Genomic DNA, 20,158 nt, shown 5'->3' with positions numbered 1-20,158 from the left:
GAAATGTCGGGAAAGTCTGAAAAGCTGAAAAAGTCAGAAATGGTGGAAAAGTCAGAAAAGTTGGGCAAGTCAGGAAAGTCAGAAAAGACAGAAATGTCAGGAAAGTCAGGAAAGTCAGAAAAGTCAGAAATGCCAGAAAAGTCAGAAATGTTGGGAAAGTCAGAAAACTCAGGAAAGTTGGAAAAGTTGGGAAAGTCTGAAAAGTTGGAAAGGTCGGAAAAGTCAGAAATGTTGGGAAACTCAGAAAAGGTGGGAAATTCAGAAATGTCAGAAAAGTCAGAGAAATCAGGAAAGTTGGGAAAGTCAGAAAAGTCGGAAAAGTCAGAAATGTTGGGAAAGTCTGAAAAGTCGAAAAAGCTGGAAAAGTCAAAAAAGGTGGAAAAGTCAGAAAAGTTGGGCAAGTCAGTAAAGTCAGAAAAGACAGAAATGTCAGGAAAGTCAGGAAAGTCAGAAAAGCCAGGAAAGTCAGAAATGCCAGGAAAGTCAGAATTGTCAGGAAAGTCAGAAATGTTGGGACAGTCAGAAATGTTGGGAAAGTCAGAAAACTCGGAAAAGTTGGGAAAGTCAGAAAAGTTTGAAAAGTTGGGAAAGTCTGAAAAGTCAGAAAGGTCAGAAAAGTCAGAAATGTCGGGAAAGTCAGAAATGTCAGGAAAGTCGGAAATTTCAGATAAGTCAGAGAAATCAGAAAAGTTGGGAAAGTTGGGAAAGTCAGAAATGTTGGGAAAGTCTGAAAAGTCGGAAAAGATGGAAAAGTCAGAAAAGTTGGGCAAGTCAGAAATGCCGGGAAAGTCAGAAAATTTGGGAAAGTCAGAAAAGCCAGGAAAGTTGGGAAAGTCAGAAAAGTCAGAAATGTCAGGAAAGTCAGGAAAGTCAGGAAAGTCAGAAAAGTCGGAAAAGTCAGAAAAGTTGGAAAAATTGGAAAAGTTTGAAAAGTCGGAAAAGTCTGAGAAGTTGGAAAAGTCGGAAACCGAGGGGAGGAAGAAGAATTTGGAAAAGTCCCCAAACAAGTGAGGCTGAAGGCTTGGGGGCAACCTGGTGTCCCCCACCTCAGGATGACCTTTCCCACTGGATCCTTCCAGGGATCATGCTGAAACTCCAAAGGCTGGACAGCACCGGGACCGCTCCAGGAGCTGGTGCCAGATGCAAAGGGACAAAACTCCACGCTCCAGGGGAGGAGGAGCAGAAGGAGACAGGAAAGAAGTGAAGAGGAAGGAGAAATCCAAGCAGATCTGTCTTCGGAATCCCTGGATCTTCCAGACACCAGTGATTGCAGTGCTGTCAGAATCTAGCTCTGGCTCCAGCATTCCAGAGGATCCTGACTCCAAGGAGCCCCTGCCCAGCCCTGTGAAGCCAATGAGGACATGCAACAAGAACTTCTGACTGGTGCTGAAGGTGTCTCTGGAGTAGCTGGGAATCTCTGGGAATCTCCAGAACCATTAATAAATGCGTCTGGTTTGGGATGGTTCAGGGATGACTGGGATGAACTTCCTTTTCTCAGAATCTATTGGGATCTTTTCAATTTACTCCCAGAATCTGCGCTTTTTGTTCCAAATCCAATTGGATCCAAGCCCAAATCCCATCAGATCCACCACTGCTGCTTTGTGCCTTGTTGTCCCTCACGCTGGAGAAGGCTTTCCATTAAAAAAAAAAAAGCCTCTCCTTCTCCTCTAAACCCCCATAATGGTCTCCATGATTTCATAAGGCCCCTCAATGATTCAATGAACTTTTGGTTCCATGAGATTTCATACTGTCAATAACAATCTGCTTGATTCCACAGTTTCATAATGGACCTTTTGTTCCATGACGTTCCATAGCATCACCATCATCTCTTTGGTTCCACAAGGCCTTGGTGTGAGGCAATGGCCCCTTGGTCCCATGCCATTCTGTACCGTCAAGAATGATTTCCTTGGTCCAATGGACCCTTGGTTCCATGAGGTGCTTGGCTTCCCACAGCCTCTCAGAGACCCTTTTACCCCTCAAGGCCTCTCACAGCCCCTTACAGCACGTGGACCCTCATGACCCTTTACAGCCCCTGACAAACTCTCATGGACCGTCACAGCACCTCACAGCCCCTGAGAGCCCTTCACAGTTCATGGCCTCTCATGAACTTTCACACAAACAAAGCCTCAAAACACCTCACAGCCCCTCACAGCCCCTCAAACACCCTAATAGCCCCTCACAGCCCCTCACACACTCTCATGGTCCCTCCATAGCCCAAGGCATGGGGATCCTCCCAAAGGAGAAGGGGTCAGGTCCTGCTTGTTCCCCTTTTATTTTGGTCCCTTCACAGCGATGAGTAAAGAAAGCCTGAAATGGAGCCTTTCCCCAGCGTTTCCCTCAGGGTTAATTGTGGGCTGAAGCTCTGTGCTGGCACTGTCCAAGTGTGAATATCCCTGCAGCCCAAGGCCTTTGGTTTCCCCCGTGTCCACTCCCTTGTCCCCAGTCCCGCCCAGCTCTGGCAGCAGCGGTGATGCTTGAAAACCAGACAAGAAAACAGTACTCCATGGTATAGGGCCTGTAGAGCAGGTATTTGTTTATTTGACACCAGGAGTGAGTGACACAAACTCGCTCGTCCATTCTTCACACAGTACTAGCTTTTATACATTTTTTTTTTTAAGTGTGCACATTATACTTTCCTAACTTGCATGTTGTAACGTATTTTTGAATCACATGGTTATGTAAACCCTTGTCTCACATGCACAGCTTCTGCACGAGGTGATTGTCAGCCTCCTGGTGGTCATTTCAATAAAGGCTCAGAAACCTTCCTCGGGCTTCAAATTACTACCCTTGCTTCCTGCACACACTCTATGAGATTGTCTGCCAGACACCTCTGGGCTGCTCAGATCAGGGGTAGAGCACAGGATCAGGAGCGGCCCCATCCATGGGGTCAGAGGCTCTGGGGCTCTCTGGGCTGCCTGGGTGCGTTGGCACTTGAGGGACAGTGGCATCTCAGAGGGGCTACATCCTGCCACCAGCAGGAAGCCACGGTGCAGAGCAGGGGATGAGCTCGTGGTGCCAGCTCGTGAGTTCTTTGCCCAACCCCCAAAAGGAGACAGGCTGGAGTCTGCTCTAGGCTGGGACCCCAAGACTCATCTGACCCCTCATGAGGTGCCTTGGCTTGGGGAAAAGTTTGGGGTGAGCTGGAATGAGGGAAGGGGATGAGGAGAGAGATGGGGGGAGGGATGAGAGGAAAGCTCTGAGCTCCCGATTGGTGTGAGAATCCAGCCACATGCAGGTGGATCTTGGTGGGCATCATGCCCAATGGAGCCTCTCCTCTTCTCACCCTTCCCTTGCAGCTCTCCACCAGCAGTCAGAGAGCTCTGGAAGCTGCAAGGATGGGAGCAGATTCATAGGAGATGGCAATACCACCCTGGAGAATGCCCTCTGGGAGCTGAGGAAAGTTCTCTGCTTGTCACAGTCGCCAGATAACAGCCCCAAGCCTAAGGTGTCTCTGCTCCAGCAGCTTTCCCAAAATCTGATTGGAGACAAGTGAAGCTCAGGATGTCTCTGGGGAGCAAATGGGACTTACACGATTATCCTTCTCTGGGTGTGCAGGGGACCAGGCGACTTCTTGATGGCTTAACGCAGCACTGATCCTGTCTTTCAGGGGGTGAGGTGTGCAGGCTCTGCCCTGGGGACTGGATGCTGGGCAGGGCCCAGTGATATTTGGTCTCTGATGCCTTAGTGTACAAAGCAAAGTGATGCAGAGTCCCTAGGCAGCTGCAAAGGAGAGATACTTTATTACAGAAACCAGGCCTTTTTAAGCAGTTAGCTGATTATCAGTTACATTCCATTTATGTACAAAGAATATAATTCAACCAACCATCATACAACATTGATGCAAACATGTGATGGTTATATAACTTGTTTTTCTACCTCTAAACTTTCCCACAGTCTTTTTCTGCTTAGCTGAAGTAGCAGGCCTGAGCCATGATTTTACAAGGGCAACAAGCCCTTATTTTATAAGGTTTTATCTATATGCAGCACCTTAGGATTTTAGCTTTTATATTTTTCATATATTTGTAATCCTGTAATTCTTTAGTGTATAACTCTAAACTCCATATATAATGTTAGTTGCTGCTTTCCCACTTCAGTCAGACAAAATAATCACTTTCTAGACGTGGGAATCCCTGGAACTAGGGGGTATAGTAAGGACACCTTACTGTCTCAGGCCTTGAGGGATGTAAACAAAAGTGAATTGGGGGGAGCAAACTTGGGATAAATTACTTCATTACCTGAAGCTGTAATTGAAAAATTAACCCCCAGTATGCAAATGGATCAAACTTATGCAAGTATGAAAACCTGTGACCCATGGTCCATTTTGGGTGTAGTCCCTGGGAGTTTTGTCTGTCCAAAATGTACCTGAAGGCCTTTCAGTAAATATAATCATTTTTTATTCTCTTAATTTTGTCTGGCCTCTGCTCTTAGGTAGCCCCAAAAGCCTGGATACAGACCATGGATTGAAAACCACAGGTACTGCAGGAGTCTGGGGGCCACACTGCTGGTACCATGGGGCCAGAATGGGCTGGTGAAGGAACTGATGGCACTGCAGATGTAGGACAGGCCCCAGATGAAGGTGTTCCCAGGGTGATGGTGTTCCCAGAAGCCTGGGTTCAGTCAAGTTCCCCAGGTGCTCTGTGGCAGAGCAAGAGGGGGTCATTCCTGGGATGAGGATGGAGACTGTTCTGGGGTGACTACTGTCACACATTGGCGTCACCACTTGTCCTTTCCCTGAACCATGATTTGCTACATAAAAGCCTGCAGAGACTTCTATATAACTTCTGGATCTGCTAGGATATTGCCAGAGCAGGAGGGACTGGACCTATCTGAAGAGCAAATCCCCTCTACCCCCTGGGATTCCCAGGTGTGACCTTCTGTGCCTGCTGGTTCCCGCTGGACCCCTGGCTGAGCCTGTGGGATGGTCAGGTGGAATTAGGTCACCACTGAGACCTGCATCAAGGAGTTTCAGTGGATCTGCCAGATAGAAACCACACAGCTCTGAGCCTCCATTGCACCCCAAAAACACCTTTAAAGAAGGAAAATCTCCAACTCCTGCAGTTTTAAGATCCACCATCAAGCTCTCATAGGGTTGTTGGTAAGGGCAGAGTTGCAGCTGCTGAAAGCTGTCCCATGAGGAGATGCTCAGGCACCGGGGAGAAAACTGCCTACAAAAGAATAAAAATAAAAATAACCTGAAAAAAACCAACATTTTTGGGAAGCAGAGGGATGACAAAGCAAGGGAGAAAGGTGGGAGCCTGGGGATGCTCCAAACCCCATCCCACTGATCTGGAACAGCTCCAGGGATGGGGCAGCCACAACCTCTCTGGGCAACCTGTTCCTACCTGTCTTCCTGGACTTAGTGACAGGGCTTGGGATACTTCATTGTGTCAATGCTGAATCTCACAGACCTACTTTGGCCAATGTGCAGCTACAGGAAACACGTCACCACCCCATGGAACCTGCTCCATCAGCATCAGGGACCAGCTGAGGGCTCATGTCATAATGTCTCACTGGGGAAAATCATCACAGGTGACCCTGAGGTGCTTCTGAGGTAAGTTGTGCCCAGGTGCTGCTGGAGCAGAGGCTCCTGAGGACATGAAGCACTAAGGCTGAGGTCATGGGCCTGGAGGTGGTTGTGAAACTTTGTAATGATTACCCAGTAACGGATGTCATGGAGAATGTATAACCAATAGGAAATTGTTACCAAAATTAAGAATCAGTCAGGTATACCCTATATGAACCCTTTGTATCCTCAATAAAATCGGTTTTGGATCACAACTCAGAATGATGCCCGCCCATATCCTGCATGTTCCCAAAGACCCCCCCCCAAGCCCTCCCTATGTCCCCCCATTTCCTGCCATGTGCTCCTCGTGCCCTCACTGGTCCCCCACATTCCCCTGTGTCCACCATGTCCCACATGTGCCCCCATGTCCCATATGTCCCCATGTCCCGCACACCCACCAGTGTCCCCACTCACTGCACTCCCACGGTCCCAGTCTGTCCCAGTGCTGTGACTGGAGCCACTTTATCCCCAAGGAGGGGACAGGCTGGGGGGGTGGGGGATGACATGGGACACCCCCAGATGGCACCTCCCAGGGCCCCAGGCAGTTCCGTCTCTGCCCAGACTGCAACTGGGGGGGACTGGAATGGACTGGGATGGACTGGGGGGGAACACTGTGGGTAGGCTGGGATCTACTGAGGGACACTGGGTGGGGGGGGCACTGAATGTGACTAGGATACATTGGGAGGCACTGGGAGTTACTGGAACATACTGGGAGACACTGGGAATGTTGGAGGGGCACTGGGGAGGGACACTGGGAGGGACTGGGAGTTACTGGAACATACTGGGAGACACTGGGAATGTTGATGGGGCACTGGGGAGGGGCACTGGGAGGGACTGGGATGCATTCAGAGGCACTGGGGGATGCTGGGACATACTGGGGGACACTCCAAGGCTTAAACGGGCACTGGGGGGACACTGGGTGACACTAGGATGCAGTAGGAGGGACTGGGTCAACTGGGACAAACTGGGAGGGATTTGGGAACACCATGGGGAATAGTGCGGGAGGACTGGAATGCCCTGGAAGGGACTGGGGACAATAGGGGTACACTGGGGCCAGCCGAGCACGGCTGGAAGAGACTGGGGGGTAGCGGGCTATTGTACTGGGACAGACTGGGGACACGGGGGGCACACTGGGGGAACTGGGCATACTGGGGGCGGGTCCCCCGCAGGTGTGCCGCAGCACACACCTGCCCGGTGGACTCGGATGTCCGGGAACCCCCTCGCCTCCCCCTCCCCGGCTCCAAACATCTGGGTGCCCCCCCCTCCCTTCCCCCCGTGGGACTCGGGCGGTGGGAAATATTGACCGACGGGGGGGACACGGAACCGCCCGCGGCAGGACGGGCTGGGAACAGCCCTCCCGCCCCCAGCTGCTCCCAGCGCATTCCCATGCTCCGCTTTCCTCTCAATTCCCAGCTTTTTATCCCAGATCACCCGCAAATGGCGTTTTCCCGCAGGTTTTATTTTGGGGGAGAAAACACAGTTTCGGGGCTCATAAAAAATCCGGGTTTTCCGGATCTGAGGTGGTTTGAAGATGACGTCAGCGACGGTGAAATGTCAATTTTCCACATCACTGGATGGGAAGAAAGGCAAAATAGAGGGGAACTTCGTGGCAGTTTCCTCCAATTCAGGGTCTTTTCCCCCATTCCTGGACTTGTTACGCCCATTCTTGTGCTCTTTCCCCTCTGCTGCCGGTCTCTTTCCCAACTTTGGGAGGCTCTTTCCCCCTTTTTTATTCACTTTTCCCCCATTTTGGGCCCTTTCCCCACCTTCTCTTGTGCTTCTCTCCCACTGCCCTCCCCCTCTTTGTGTGGGGTTCTTTCCCCTGTTTCTGGTGTCTTTTTTTTTGGCCTCTTTGCCCATTTTTTTTTGTGCTCTTGCTCCCTTCTTAATATTCCTTTCCCCCATTGTTGGGTCCTTCACCCATTTTTGTTGTGTTTTCCCATCTCTTTGAGCTTTTATTTTCATTACAGGAGCTTCTTTTTAAGTTTTCTTCCCCCTCTTTTCTCCTTTTTTGGTCTCTTTCCACTTGTTTCAGTTCTTTTCTCTTTTTGGTTCCTTTCCTCATTTATAGGTCTCTTTTTCCATCTTTTGAGGTTATTTTACCTCCTCCTCTGCTCTTGCTCCTTTTTTTGTCTATTTTCCTACTTTTTGGGCTCCTTTCCCCACTTTTGACTCTTTCCCTTCTTTTTGGTCTCCTTTCCCATCTTTTTGGGGCTCTTTTCTCCCTTTTGGAGAACTCTTTTTCCCTCGTTGGTCTCTTTTCCATCTTCCAGAGCTTCTGTCTCCTTTTGGGGGGGGGGGGTTCTTTCCCTCTCTTTTAGGTTATTTCCCCCCCATTTTTGGCACCGCTCCCCCTAGTGCCACCCCCAAGACACCCCAATGCCCCCAGCCCCATCCCCAGTGTCCCCTGGTGCCACCCACCGGGGTGAAGTCGGGTGCCCGCCAGGCCTCGGCCAGCGCCCGCGTGTCGCTCGTGCTCGTCCCGTCGGGCCCCCGCAGGTCGTTGCCGCTGGCCCCGTCGTAGTCGCCGCAGAGGCCGCAGAGCGTCGCCCGCGCCTCCCTGGGCACCTCCACCGTCACCCCCGCGGCGCCCAGCTCCACCAGGAACCCCGGGGTTCGGCCGACCCGCAGCGCCGCGCGCGTCGCCGTGACGGTCAGCGATCCCGGGAGCTCCACGGGCAGTGGGGTGGGGACCCCATTGAGCTGGAGAACACCAAGTTAGGAGAATAATGGGCATTTGCAGCCACGCAGGGGGGAAGGGTAGCTGCAGGAATCTGGGTGGCAAAGAGGGAGTTGGTGGGAAAATGACGAGATGCGTCAAGGCATGGTAGGAGCAGGATGAGGGACAACCCATGTAGGTGCTCCTCTGACATGAAACTGAGGCAAAAAAGAGCAGTTTTGGTCAAAAATTATGGGGTGCATCAATCTATGGATGTCTCTTAGTGACCATCACCCACATAGGTGCTTCACTGGTAGCCAACTGAGGAGGAAAATGGAGCCACTAGGGGCAAAATTAAGGAAAGAACATCCTGTGGTGCTGATGGGATTGGACAACCCATGTGAATTCTAACCTGGTGACATTACAGAAAAAAATATTGGTTTTTTTTTTTTTTTTTTTTTTAAATTAAAATGAAGCTCAGGAAAATGTCTAGGGTGACAAAACACAGCGGTGACAGCACTTTGGGGTGCCAGCCAGAGTGGTGCTAACTTACCCAGACCTTCCCGTCCCTCCGCACGGTGATGAAGCCGTGGGGGGTGAAGAGGTGAAGTGCCATCACTGCCGGCTGCTCCCCGGTGTCCCCGATGTCCCCCAGCAGCCGGAACCACGCGGGGTCCCGGGGGTCACACACGCTGGCCACCACGTAGGTACCAGTGGCCAGGCCGGCCCCAGTGACGCCGTCAAAGGTGACGAAACGTGTGGCAGGGGACAGGGAGCAGCGCCCCGGGTGCTCGATGCAGGCGCGGGTGCCGTTACGGAGGCCACAGGTGTGGCCAAAGGGACAAGTGAAGGGGCGGCACTGGAGGCCCCCAGGCCCCCGGCAGGTGCAGGACTGAGAGCAATCAGGCGTCAGCATGGTCTCAGCGATCTGTTTTCCGTGGATAAAATGTGAAAAGTGGGAAAAGTGGCCTAAAATGGCTCAAAAAATGGGGATGATGATGCTGTGAGGTGGTGTGGTGGGGGAAGGGGGCCCATGTCTCCCATATCCCCTATGTGCCTTCATATCTCCAATGGGCACCCATGAGGACCAGCAGCATGTCCCCAGTGTGTGCCCACGTCCTCATACATCCCCATGTCCCCATGGGGGCACACTGGGGGGACTGGGACCTGCTGGGAGAAACTGGGAACACTGGTGGACACACAGGGAGACACTGGGATGTGCTGGGAGACACTGGGAAGGATACTAAGTCCCCCCACTAAGGGAATGGGATTCCTTGGGAGGCACTGTGGGGGGAACAGAGACAAACTGGGAGGGATTTGGAACAGTGTGGGGGAGGACTTGACCCTGGGAAGGACCGTGGACAATACAGGGAATACCAGAGAAGATTGGAGGAGACTGGAGAGATGCCGGGTAAAGAGGGATCCACTGGGCGATATGTTTGGGGAAAGTGGGACACACTGGGGAGGAATGGTGACATGGGGGATGCTGGGGTGTACTAGGAGGGACTGGAGACACTGTGGGATGTACATCGAAGGGACCTGGGATCAACTGGGAGAGACTGGAAGCTATGGGGAGGAACTGTGTTGCACTCAGAGGGACTGAGGATACTGCAAAGTATACTGGAGGGGACTGGGGTGACTGGGAACACTCGAGAGGGCACATTGGAAGGAACAGGGGTGTACTGGGAGGACTGGGGAGACTGTGGGAGGCACACTGAAGAGACCCGAGATCAATATGGGGAGCCTGGAAGGAGCTAGGGCTGCAGCTGGGCTGTACTGGAAGGCACTGGGGCCACACCCACCTGGAAGTAGCGCCCCTGGTGGAGGCAGCCGCAACTCCTCGGGAGGACGCAGCGCGCCCCGTCGAACAGCAGCCCCTCGGCGCACTGACACCCCTCAAAGCAGCGCTCGCTGCACGGGGGCGGGGCTGACACGCCTGCGCAGGTGTGCTCACAGGTGCGGGCACACAGCTGGTAATGGCTCTTGGGGGGGCAGGTGAGAGCTGGGAGAGGGAGGGAAGAAACAGAGGGGGTCAATGGGAGACAGCGGGGGATCATCTGGGGGTCAATAGGTGTCTCTGGGATCAATGCCATCCCATCTATGGGGTGGGTGGTCCCATGGGGTCCCCATGTGGGGACATCGGGGGGACCCACTGGTTGCACAGGATTCCACTAGGGGACACAGGTTTCCCGTTTTGGGAGGAGGTGGGGGGAGCCCTTTGGGGGTGTGATTATGGTATTCCCCAGATAGGGGCTTAGCAATGTGCACATGTGCCCCTTTTTCCATACAGCAATCAGACCCTGCTCCATCCCACTCCTCCAGACTTCCAAATTCCCACCCCCACCAAAATTTCCACTCCCTGCAGAATTGCTGCCCCCACAAAAATCCTGACCCCCAGATTCCCATCCTCCCAAAACTTCACCACCCCAAATTCCCAACGCCAAACTTCCTGTCACCTCGGACTCCCGACCCCCCCGAAAACTCCCAACCCCTCCATGTACTCACGGCAGCCCATGGCCTCCCGCCACTCCTGGAGCGTGCCTCCGGCTGCCTGGCAGGCGGCTGCGTAGCCCTGAAAGCCGGGGCAGGGGTCGCCCACGCCCCCGCACACCTGGCGCTTGCAGGTCTCCAGGTACGCCTGGGGTGGCACCGCCCCATGACACCCCGAGAAGGGTCCCTTGGGGTTCTCCAGCACCGCGCAGCGCCACTCCTGAGCCGGGGAGCAGCTGGGGGCTGGCGCCAGGCGGCTGCAGTTTGGGGGGGGGATGCCCAGAGCCGCCCTGTCAGGGTCGTCGTCGTTGGGGTCCCCGTTTAAGTTGCCACAGAGGCCCCGGGGGCGGCGGGATGCGGGGGGCAACGTCAGCACCACATAGGCGTTGCCATCGTAGAGGATTTTGGGGCCCCCCTGGACCTGGAGCAGCCGGTGGGACCCCACCTGCGCCACCCCCACCGCGCCTCCACGCAGCCACAGCGGCAGCAAGTGGCGCTCGCCATCCACCTGGGGGGAGACAGGGCTGAGGATCCCAAAAGGGAAGGTGGACCACCAAAGGTGGGGTTAACCCCACAAAATAGGGATGGCATCCCCAAAAACAGAGTTTGCACCCCCAAAACCAGGATCTGGGCTTCCTTCTGCTCACCTCAAACCCATGGCTTACATCCCAAAATGGATAGTGATTACACTCCAAAAAGAGAGTTTTCAACCCCAATATTATGCTTTTTGCCCCAAACCTAGGGTTAGCAGGCTAGAAAGAGTCCATACACCCCAGGGTGCACACCAAAAGCGGGATGTGTGTCCCAAAAGCGGCTCTTACACCCCCAAATAGCCCTCTCCCCACTGCCATGTCCTTCAAAACCCCTTATTCACCCCCTTCTTTTTCACCCAACTCCTTTTTCCCCCAAAACAGGGTTTGTACCTGCCAAACCAGGCTTACACCCCCAAAAGCTTTGCCCCCAAAACATGGCTTGCACCCACAAAACAGGGCATACACCCCAAAGTCAGAGTATTCACTCTAAACCAGGCCTTCCCTCACTGCTGCACCTCCCATAACCCTTTTTCCATCCACTTTTTTGCCCCCCAAATATCTTTTTGCACCCAAAACCAGGGCTTACGCCTCCAAGCCCCCAGGCCCTCCACTCACCATCACCTCCCACTGCTGTCCCCTGTCCATCACCACGGTCACTCCGTGTGCCATCACTGTCACCCGCTGCACCTCCGTGTCCTCCTGCTCCAAGGCCACTGTGATAGGCTCCAGCCCTTCTTCAGGCTCACCCCTCTCCAACTCCAGCAGCAGGAGGGTGCAGGACCCCCCAAAATTTCCCAGGTGCCCATCGAAGGTGCTGTAAATCCCTGCCCCCAAAACCTGGCACTGTCTGCTGGTGCGGGGGTGACACCCCAGCACCCCATCCTGCACTGTGCATTCCTCATCGCTGGAGCAGCCTGCAGTGGGGTGACACTCCAGCCTCCCATTTTCAGAGCAGAGGCAGCGCTGAGTGCAGGGGGGCTCAGGGTAAAACTGCACCCCCCGAGGGTAGTAGCGGCCCTCCAAAAGACAGCCACACTGGGGGAGGCGCACGCAGTGATCCCCGCTCCGGAAAAATCCGGGATCGCAGAAACAACCTTCAGAGCAGGGGGAGACATCAGAGCAGTCCTGAGGTCCAGCTTCACCTTGGCAGGTGGGGGGGCAGGGGGGGCCGCAGAGCTCATAGTGCTGGTTTGGGGGACACACAGGGCCTGTCAGGAAAGGAGAAGAGTTGAGAAAACCAAAACCCTCATGGACAAAAAAATCTCCCTGCAAACCCTCAAAACTCTCATGGACACCCCAGGTTTCCATGGATATCTCAAAACTCCCCATGCAGGCCCCAAATTCCCCAGCTTTGCTTTGGACATCCCCAAACTCCCTTGTCTGAACCCCAGAACCTCTCATCCAGGCCTCTCCTTGTGCAAACTCCAAATCGCCCATGGACACCTCAAAACTCCCTGGGTAGACCCCAAAACCCTCGCTGACACCGTAAAACTCCCCATGGAGACCCAAAACCTCTTGCAACACCTCAAAACTGTTATGGACACCCCAAACCTCCCACAGACAGCCCCAACCCCCCTTTCCTTCCCCCTGCCAGACACCACAAACTCCTCCATGGACAGCCCAAAACTCCTTGCCTAACCCCTGCCCTCCAAGCCCCCCGTATTCTCCCAAGCCCCCCAAGGTTCCCCTCATACTGCAGAAGGCAGCCGTGCGCCACGGCCGCACGGCAGCTCCCTGGCTCTGGCACTCAGCCACATAGGCGCCAATGGCCTGGCACACGGTGTCCTGGTGTCCCTCGTACAGGCAGGCGTCAAAGAGACAGTCATCCAGGTAGGGGGCAGGGTCGATGACAGCATGGCAGGCAGCAAAGGGCCCCCGTTTCTTCCCCAGCAGCCCGCAGTGCTTGTCTCCACGGTAGGCACGTTTCTGGGCGTCGCTGCACACCTGGCAGCCCTCGCTGCACCCAGCTGAGCACCCAGGGACATCGCCGACCTTCCAGCTGTCCCCCAGGTGGGTCTCGTTGTCAGCATGGTGGCCGTCACGGGTGACAAAGTCGTCGTGGGGGTCGCCATTGGCGTTGCCGCAGAGGCCGCAGACGGCACTGGCATAGGTGTTGGGGATGATGACACGGGCGTAGCTGTACCAGTCAAAGGTGACAGTGACACCCGCGCCAGTGGTGATGAAGCCGTGGACGCCACGGAGGGACACCTGGAGCTGGTGGTTGTGGGTGAAGGGAAGGTCCAACAGGACACCATTAACCTGGAAAGAGAGTCCTCAGTGATACGAGGTCACAGAAAGAAGTTGAAATCTACTCAGGTGTCACATAATGACCTTTAAGACCACCTAGATGCCCCATGATGACCTTGAAACCCACCTGAAGACCATACAATGACTTTGAAACCTAACCCAGTGCCACAGAATTGCCCTGAAACCCAATCAGGTGTCACACAAGGGCTTTGTAGCCCAACAAGACACCATACAATGACTTTGAAGCCCATCAAAATCATTTTGTAGCCCACCCAGATGCCATCCCAATGACTTTGAGACCCACCGAAATACCATCAAAGGATCTTGAAACCTAACCAGATGCCTTGAAATGACTTCAAAAGCCACCTAAACACCTTAAAAGGACCTTGAAACTGGACCCAGGTGTCACATGATGAACTTGAAGTACACCTGAGGACCATATTACGACCTTGAGCACTCCACAAACATCATGAAGTTACTCTGAACCACCCCCATCATCTCCTTCATCCCTACCTTGACCTTCTGGGGATGTTCTTGGCTGAGGCTGAGGGTCATGTTGTACACCTCCATGGTGAAGGAGACCAGGCGGCTGCCGCGGTGATTGTTCTCCACAGTGACAGCAAAGGGGGTGAGGGTGGGGTCAGTGGAGCAGAGCCCAGCCAAGAGGTAGACGCAGGTACCCATGAAGTCGAAACGACGCCCATCGAAGGTGGTATAGTGGGGGTCACCAGTGGCCACGCAGATGGAGCGGCTGCTGGCCACGCACTGCCGCACGCCCTTCACCACCGAGCACACCTCACCCGGCTTACACCTGGAGTCCTCGCACACCACCATTCCCAACTCCATGTCACACCTGCAGCGGGAGTGATAGGTGTCATCGCCCCAAAACTCCTCGCCAGGGCGGTAGTAGCGGCCATCACGGGTGCAGCCACAGCGCGACACTGGCACACACTGCTCGCCACTGAGCACGTGGCCGGCGTTACAGGCACAGGTCTCCACACACGGCTGGTCACAAGTGGCTGGATTGTCCCAGTTGGAGCAGGTGGCTGGACAGGCGTTGCCACAGGGCTCATAGTGGCTGTTTTCAGGGCAAGGTAAAGGCTGCAGGGGGAGGAAACTGGGGTGAGAGAGAGATTAGGGGAGTAGACAGCATTCAACAGAGTGGGTGGGCATTGGGAAAGGGTCTCAAGCATGGACAAGGGTTTGGAAATAAGAAGCATTTGGATTGCAAGGAGGAAGGTCTGGGAAATGTGGGAAGAGACTGGGATAAGTGGGATGAGGTCTGAGCCATGTGGGATGGGGTCTGAAATGCACAGGATGAGGTCTGAGACATAAGGATAAAACAAACGTGTCATGGAGGGGGTCTGGGAGACGTCTCAAAAATGCAGGATGGCATCTGGGAGACAAGGCTAAAGGTCTGCCTCATGTGGGATGGATTCTTGGAAAGATGGGGTGAGTTCTGAGACACAAGAAGCAGCTGGGGCACCAGGAGAAAGTTCTGGAGAATTTCCAAGGATCATCTGAGGGATTTGAGGGATTCAACCCAGGGTGGGTCCCCCTCCATGCCCCTTATCCCCCACTCTGGCTCCTTCCCTTCCCAAACAAAAAGCCAGCCCCTTACGGCATCCTGATGGCGTCCTCCAGTCATGGACCATGGCTCCGTGCTTCTGACACATCGCCGCGTACGTCTCCAGCACCTGGCAGAGGATCGACCTCGCCCCATTGCTCAGGCACAGGTCGGAAAGGCAGCTGCGATAGAAGTCGTGAGGCTTCACTATGTCGTGACATGCTCTGAAGGGCCCCTGGAAGGATTTTTTGATAATCCCACAGTATTGATTCCCGCCATAAAGCTCCTTCTTCTCCTCATCACACACTGGGCATGCTCCATCACAATAATCCCAACAAATTGAGTCGTCAATCTCAGAGTCAGCACTTTTCCAGCTTTTGGCCCATGTGATGATGGCACTGATGTTGTCACCAGCGTCAGGGATGTCATCAAGGGGCTTGGGTTGAAATTCCCACAGAGGCCGCGGACATGGCAGAAGTAGCTGCTGGGGAGGTCGATCAGGAGGTGCCAGTTCCAGTCGTAGGAGACCCAGAGACCAAAATCTGTCTCCAGAGCAACACGGAGCCCACTGGGATGGACCCGCACCTTCCCGTCTGCCAGGAGCACCGGGAGCAGCATCACCTCCCCGTTCACCTGCCAATGGCCCAACACTCCCAGTTATCTCAATGCTTCATTCCCAACATACACCACTATTTTATTCCAAATATATCCTAATATTCTATTCCCCACATATCCCAATTCTTTATTCCCAGCCTCTTCCAACACTAAATCCCATCATTTCCCAACATTTTTCATCCTACATATCACAAAATTTTATTCCTGCCGCATTCTATTACTGACATACCCAACATTCTATTCCCACTATGACCCAGGATTTCATTCCAAAAATATTCAAACATTCCACAGTATTTTATTCCTGCTGCATCCCAACATTTCATTCCTGAAATATGCTAATATTTTATTCCCTAGACACACTGGTGAAAAGCCCAGATTCTTACATTTCCACCCATCTTACGCGGACTTTTCCATCTTCATTCCAGCGGAAGGAGATGAGGTTTCCATAGATGTCAACATTGACCAAGGAGACGTAGGACACAGATTGGATGCCGCCACGGATGTCGTTCTTGGCCTCAACCCTGAAGGGCACCAGCCCAGAGTCATTCCCATGGGATTCGGCCATGGTGTAGGTGCAGGTTCCTTGGAAGTCAAAGTCCAGGCCATCGAAGGTGCGGAAGTGGGGGTCACCCCATGCCCAGCACGTGGCGACCAGGGCCGGGACGCAGCGGGATTGGGCGCCGCGGGGCCGGCAGCGCTCCTTGGGGCGGCACTGCAGGGACTTGCAGGGGTCTGGGAAGGAAGGGAGAGCAGGATGAGTTGTGGGCTTGGTGAAATAGGAGATAAACATTGGGGGAAGCCATGGGTTGGGGAAAAGGATGGGAAAAGTGTGGGGGGAAGCCACATGAGAGAGAAAGTCCACGAGATGGGAAAGTCCATGGAATAGGAAAAATCATGGGATGGAAGAAACAATGGGAGCAACCATAGGAGAAATCATGGGATGGAAAACGATGGGAAAGAACATGGGAAGAACAATGAGAAACACCATGGGAAAGACCATGGAAGAAGATGTGGCATTGGAGGAACCATGGGAGGAACCATGGGAAAAATCATAGAATGCAGAAAGAAACATTGAGAAACGCTGGGAGAAACCATGGGAAGAATTGCCCCATCCCTGACCCTTAGTGACAGACCGGATTCTGTTCCCTCCACCTTGCCTTCCTTTGTTTTGCTGCTCAACCTCTTAACCATCCCCAGATCCAGTTTTCATCTAAAACACCCTTTTCCCTCATTTCTCCTCACTTTTATTGATGCATCCCAAGACCCCTTCCTGGATTTCGCAGGATTCGTCCTCAGAGCAAGCGTGCTCATGGCAGGTAAGACCCTGGCCAGGGACACAGGTGCAACGGCGCTGGCAGTGATCCTGGAAAAGCAACTCATGGGGCTGCAGAGTGGGAGAAGAGAGAAAGGGAAATGCATAAAAATAGGGGATAAAAGGAAAAACACAGAAAAAAGGACATAAGTGCAGAAGAATAGGGAAAACAGTGAACAAATTGTGAGGCAAAGGGATGTACGTGCATGCCTTCCTAGAAGTAGGGAAAAAGGTGGAAATGCAGGAAAAAAAGACATAAATATATAAAAATAGGGGGGAATGCTGGGAAAAAGCATAAATATAGGAAAAATGCAGAAAAAGAAATGCAAATGCATAACACAGGGAGAAATACAGGCAAGGAAAAAGATGTAACTGCCTAAAAATAAGGGGAAAGAAAGAAAACGCAGGGAAATACGACATAAAAATAGGGGGATAGAAAAGGGAAAAATTCTGGGAAATATGACAGAAAAATAGGGGAAAATGAAAGAAATAAAGATGTAAATTCATAAAAATAGGGAAAATTGGGGGAAATTAATTTTTAAAATGTAAATGCATTAAGCCAGGAAAAAAAACCCAACCAAATAGGGAAACAGAGGTAAATGCAGAAAAATATGAGACAAAAGAAAACAAATGCAGGAAAAATCTAAGTAAGGATATAAAAATAAAAGAAAGAAAAAGGAAGAGAAGGAAAAAGGAAGCAAATGTATAAAAATAGGGAAAAATGAAGGGAAAAAAGACATACATTTTCCTAAAACCAGGAAAAAAGGCCAGTAAAACTACCTTATAGTATTCCCCATCTGTAAAGCATGTGCAGTATTCCTGGGGAACGCATCTGTGTCCATCAAAGACAGAGCCCTGGTGGCACTGGCAGCCCTCAATGTATGTTTGGGGACAGGTAGTGGCATTTTCAGCACAGGTGTTGGCACAGGTGTTGGTGCAAAGGGAGTAGGTGCTGTTGGCTGGGCAGGTGAGGGCTGGAATTTTCATGGAATCATGGATTGAGTTGTATTGGAAGGGACGTTAAAGCTCATCCCATCACCATCATCCCAAGTCCTGCGTGTCTCCACTGTCACCCACACCCAAACAGGGAACATTCCCCAGCTGCGCCCCGCCTAACTCCAGTATCACCTGGAGATCTTCCCAACCCCAAACAGGGGACATCGGCCCTTGTGCCCTCCCAAACTCACGGCAGAAGAATGGTGTCCTCCAAGCCCCCACGGTGACTCCAGCATCTTGGCATGCAGTGACGTAGCTCTGGATACTCTGGCACAGGACATGCATGTCCCCTCCCGTCAGACAGAGGTCATGGATGCAGGATTGGGAATACGGGATGGGGTCGATGATGTGATGGCAGGAGCCAAAGGGACCTTCGGGGGCCATGAGGAGGCCACAGTAGTTGGGTTTCTGGAGGACTGCCACTTTCTCCTCTGTGCAGGTGGGACACTCATCCTTGGGACAGGTGTCACTGCAAGGTGTAGCTGCTGTTTTCCACACAGATCCAAAGGCTGTTGAATCTGGAGCCAGTTGGCCACTGGAGAGCTGGAAATCATCATTACGTTGGCCGTTGTAGTTGCCGCACAGGCCACACAGGCGCCCCATGTAGGTGTGAGGGACCGTGACCATCACGTGCTGGACAAGGTCATAGTGGACAACGAGGCCGAAGTCAGTGCGGAGCAGGACACCTGTCCCATGTGGGTAGACCTGGACCTGTCCCTTGCTCAGGAGAGTGGGGAGGTGGTGGGAGATGGAATCCACCTGGGATAGAGAAGAAAGAGTCCTCCAGTGAGAAAGTGGGACCAAAACTTTGGGGAAAACACCTCTCCAACAATATTCTGACAGATTTGTGGATCCCCCTCGGAAAGAAAAGTTTGGATGAGAATGGATTAATATTAGAAATGCAGTGAGGGCTCCCCTCATCAAGGAAACACAGTTTTGGGGTTGACCGAGGTAGAACAAAAAATTTAGAGATAACAGTTTCTGACCAAAGTTTTTATGCATTTATGGATCTTGGTTACAGAGAAAAGTTGGGAGGAGTATGGACTGAGCTTGGAGATGGGCTGAGGTTTGTCTTCCATCAAGGAAACCCAATCTGGGGGGATCCTATGAGATTTGTAACATCAAGTGCCACATTACCATGACTTCTGCCCCTTTTCCTTGTTTCAAGGTCAAGGTGACCCCATAGATTTCCACAGACAATGCTTGGATCCTGGATCCTGGAGACCTTCCCCTTCTGCCATGCCTCTTTCTGGATTGTGACAATAAATGATGTCATATTGTCACCTTTGCAGGTCTTAGTGAGGACATAGGAGCAAATATCAGTCACCCATTAAAGGTGACATAGGTGCCACAGAAGTGCTGGACACCTCCGTGGGACACTGGAAGACACCATCAATGACCTTCCCTGGGCCACCATCAGGACAGGAAGTATGTCCCCCTTTCACCTCCAGGACTTCAGACACTGTGTGGGATACTATCATGGTCATCTTCAGGCCTAGGGTGAATTTGCATGCCTCTTGGATGTTCACTGCTACTGCTGCAACAGCTCTGAGGCACCCTGGCCACTCCTTGGCTGCCATGTCCAGCTGTTTGGAGATGTAGTCCTGACACGTGCAGCCCTCGTGGCATTGCCTTGGGCATGTGGCAGAGTCAGTACCACAGGTGTGCTGGCAGGTGTGGGAGCACAACTCATAGGAGCTGTTGGAAGGACAGGGAATTTCAGATGGAGAATGTGGTGAAAAGGTAAGGGATCATTTCCTAAACTCACCATGACTTTTCCAGGGTGTTCCCTGCTGATGCTAATGGTTTTGTTGTAGACTTTGACTGTCTTGAATTGTCCGGGGTCATTTTTGTGAGGGGTCCTAAAAAGAAGAAGTGAGGCAAGTCTTCCTCACCCTGAACTCAACCTTTTCTATTGATGACAATACAAATTACTTCTGGGACAACTCCAATTTCCTCCCTTCATGACTTGGAATAAGTTTCTGGTTGAAATTGTTTGTGTTTCTTCGGATCTATTTACTAGTTTCTTCTTTTCCAATTGCAAGCAAAGCTGAACAAACATAAAAATGACAGACAATTAATTATTTAAACCTGAGATAACTATCTCAAGCCCAGTATCTTCTAACTAACTTCTAACTTTTAATTATTTACAGCAAGGCTTATCTATCCATCTGCT

The 20,158-nt window shown here is 52.3% G+C and overlaps 2 protein-coding genes across 3 annotated transcripts in view; both read right to left on the bottom strand.

Annotated features, from left to right (window-relative positions):
- LOC306816838 (IgGFc-binding protein-like) overlaps positions 1 to 14,061 on the bottom strand; it is a 156,519-nt gene extending 142,458 nt beyond the window's left edge. The window contains exons 1-8 of one of the 2 annotated variants that reach the window (XM_079333288.1): positions 14,006 to 14,061; positions 12,940 to 13,504; positions 11,861 to 12,453; positions 10,728 to 11,220; positions 10,025 to 10,224; positions 8,776 to 9,150; positions 7,985 to 8,266; positions 7,109 to 7,133 (exon numbers count right to left, since the gene is read on the bottom strand). In XM_079333288.1, coding sequence (XP_079189414.1) covers positions 7,131 to 7,133; positions 7,985 to 8,266; positions 8,776 to 9,150; positions 10,025 to 10,224; positions 10,728 to 11,220; positions 11,861 to 12,453; positions 12,940 to 13,504; positions 14,006 to 14,047 — 2,553 coding nt within the window. In that variant the 5' untranslated portion in view covers positions 14,048 to 14,061 and the 3' untranslated portion in view covers positions 7,109 to 7,130. Of the gene's footprint in view, positions 1 to 7,108; positions 7,134 to 7,984; positions 8,267 to 8,775; positions 9,151 to 10,024; positions 10,225 to 10,727; positions 11,221 to 11,860; positions 12,454 to 12,939; positions 13,505 to 14,005 lie in introns of those variants that run through there. The other variant, XM_079333289.1, reaches the window with a different exon arrangement.
- A 785-nt stretch (positions 14,062 to 14,846) lies between these two features.
- LOC306816847 (IgGFc-binding protein-like) lies at positions 14,847 to 19,815 on the bottom strand. Its single transcript, XM_079333296.1, has 6 exons — positions 19,751 to 19,815; positions 18,174 to 18,741; positions 17,767 to 17,960; positions 16,917 to 17,058; positions 16,075 to 16,406; positions 14,847 to 15,692 (listed from the first exon to the last, which is right to left on the bottom strand). Exons 1-6 carry the CDS (start codon positions 19,751 to 19,753, stop codon positions 15,267 to 15,269), a joined length of 1,665 nt encoding a protein of 554 aa, XP_079189422.1. The 5' UTR covers positions 19,754 to 19,815; the 3' UTR covers positions 14,847 to 15,266.
- Between the last annotated feature and the right edge of the window lie 343 nt (positions 19,816 to 20,158).

Source organism: Erithacus rubecula (assembly GCF_903797595.1).
Source record: "Erithacus rubecula genome assembly, contig: scaffold_90_arrow_ctg1, whole genome shotgun sequence".
NCBI classification, from domain to species: domain Eukaryota; kingdom Metazoa; phylum Chordata; class Aves; order Passeriformes; family Muscicapidae; genus Erithacus; species Erithacus rubecula.
The sequence above is the reverse complement of the archived record's forward strand: the minus strand, read 5'-3'. Positions and strand labels throughout refer to the sequence as shown.

Excerpts from the sequence above, each read along its gene's own strand:
- LOC306816847 (XM_079333296.1), bottom strand. Across the intron at positions 17,961-18,173 it reads GAGGACACCATTCTTCTGCC|CCCTCACCTGCCCAGCCAAC; the intron begins GTGAGTTTGGGA and ends TGAAAATTCCAG. Across the intron at positions 17,059-17,766 it reads CAGATGGGGAATACTATAAG|CCCCATGAGTTGCTTTTCCA; the intron begins GTAGTTTTACTG and ends CCCACTCTGCAG.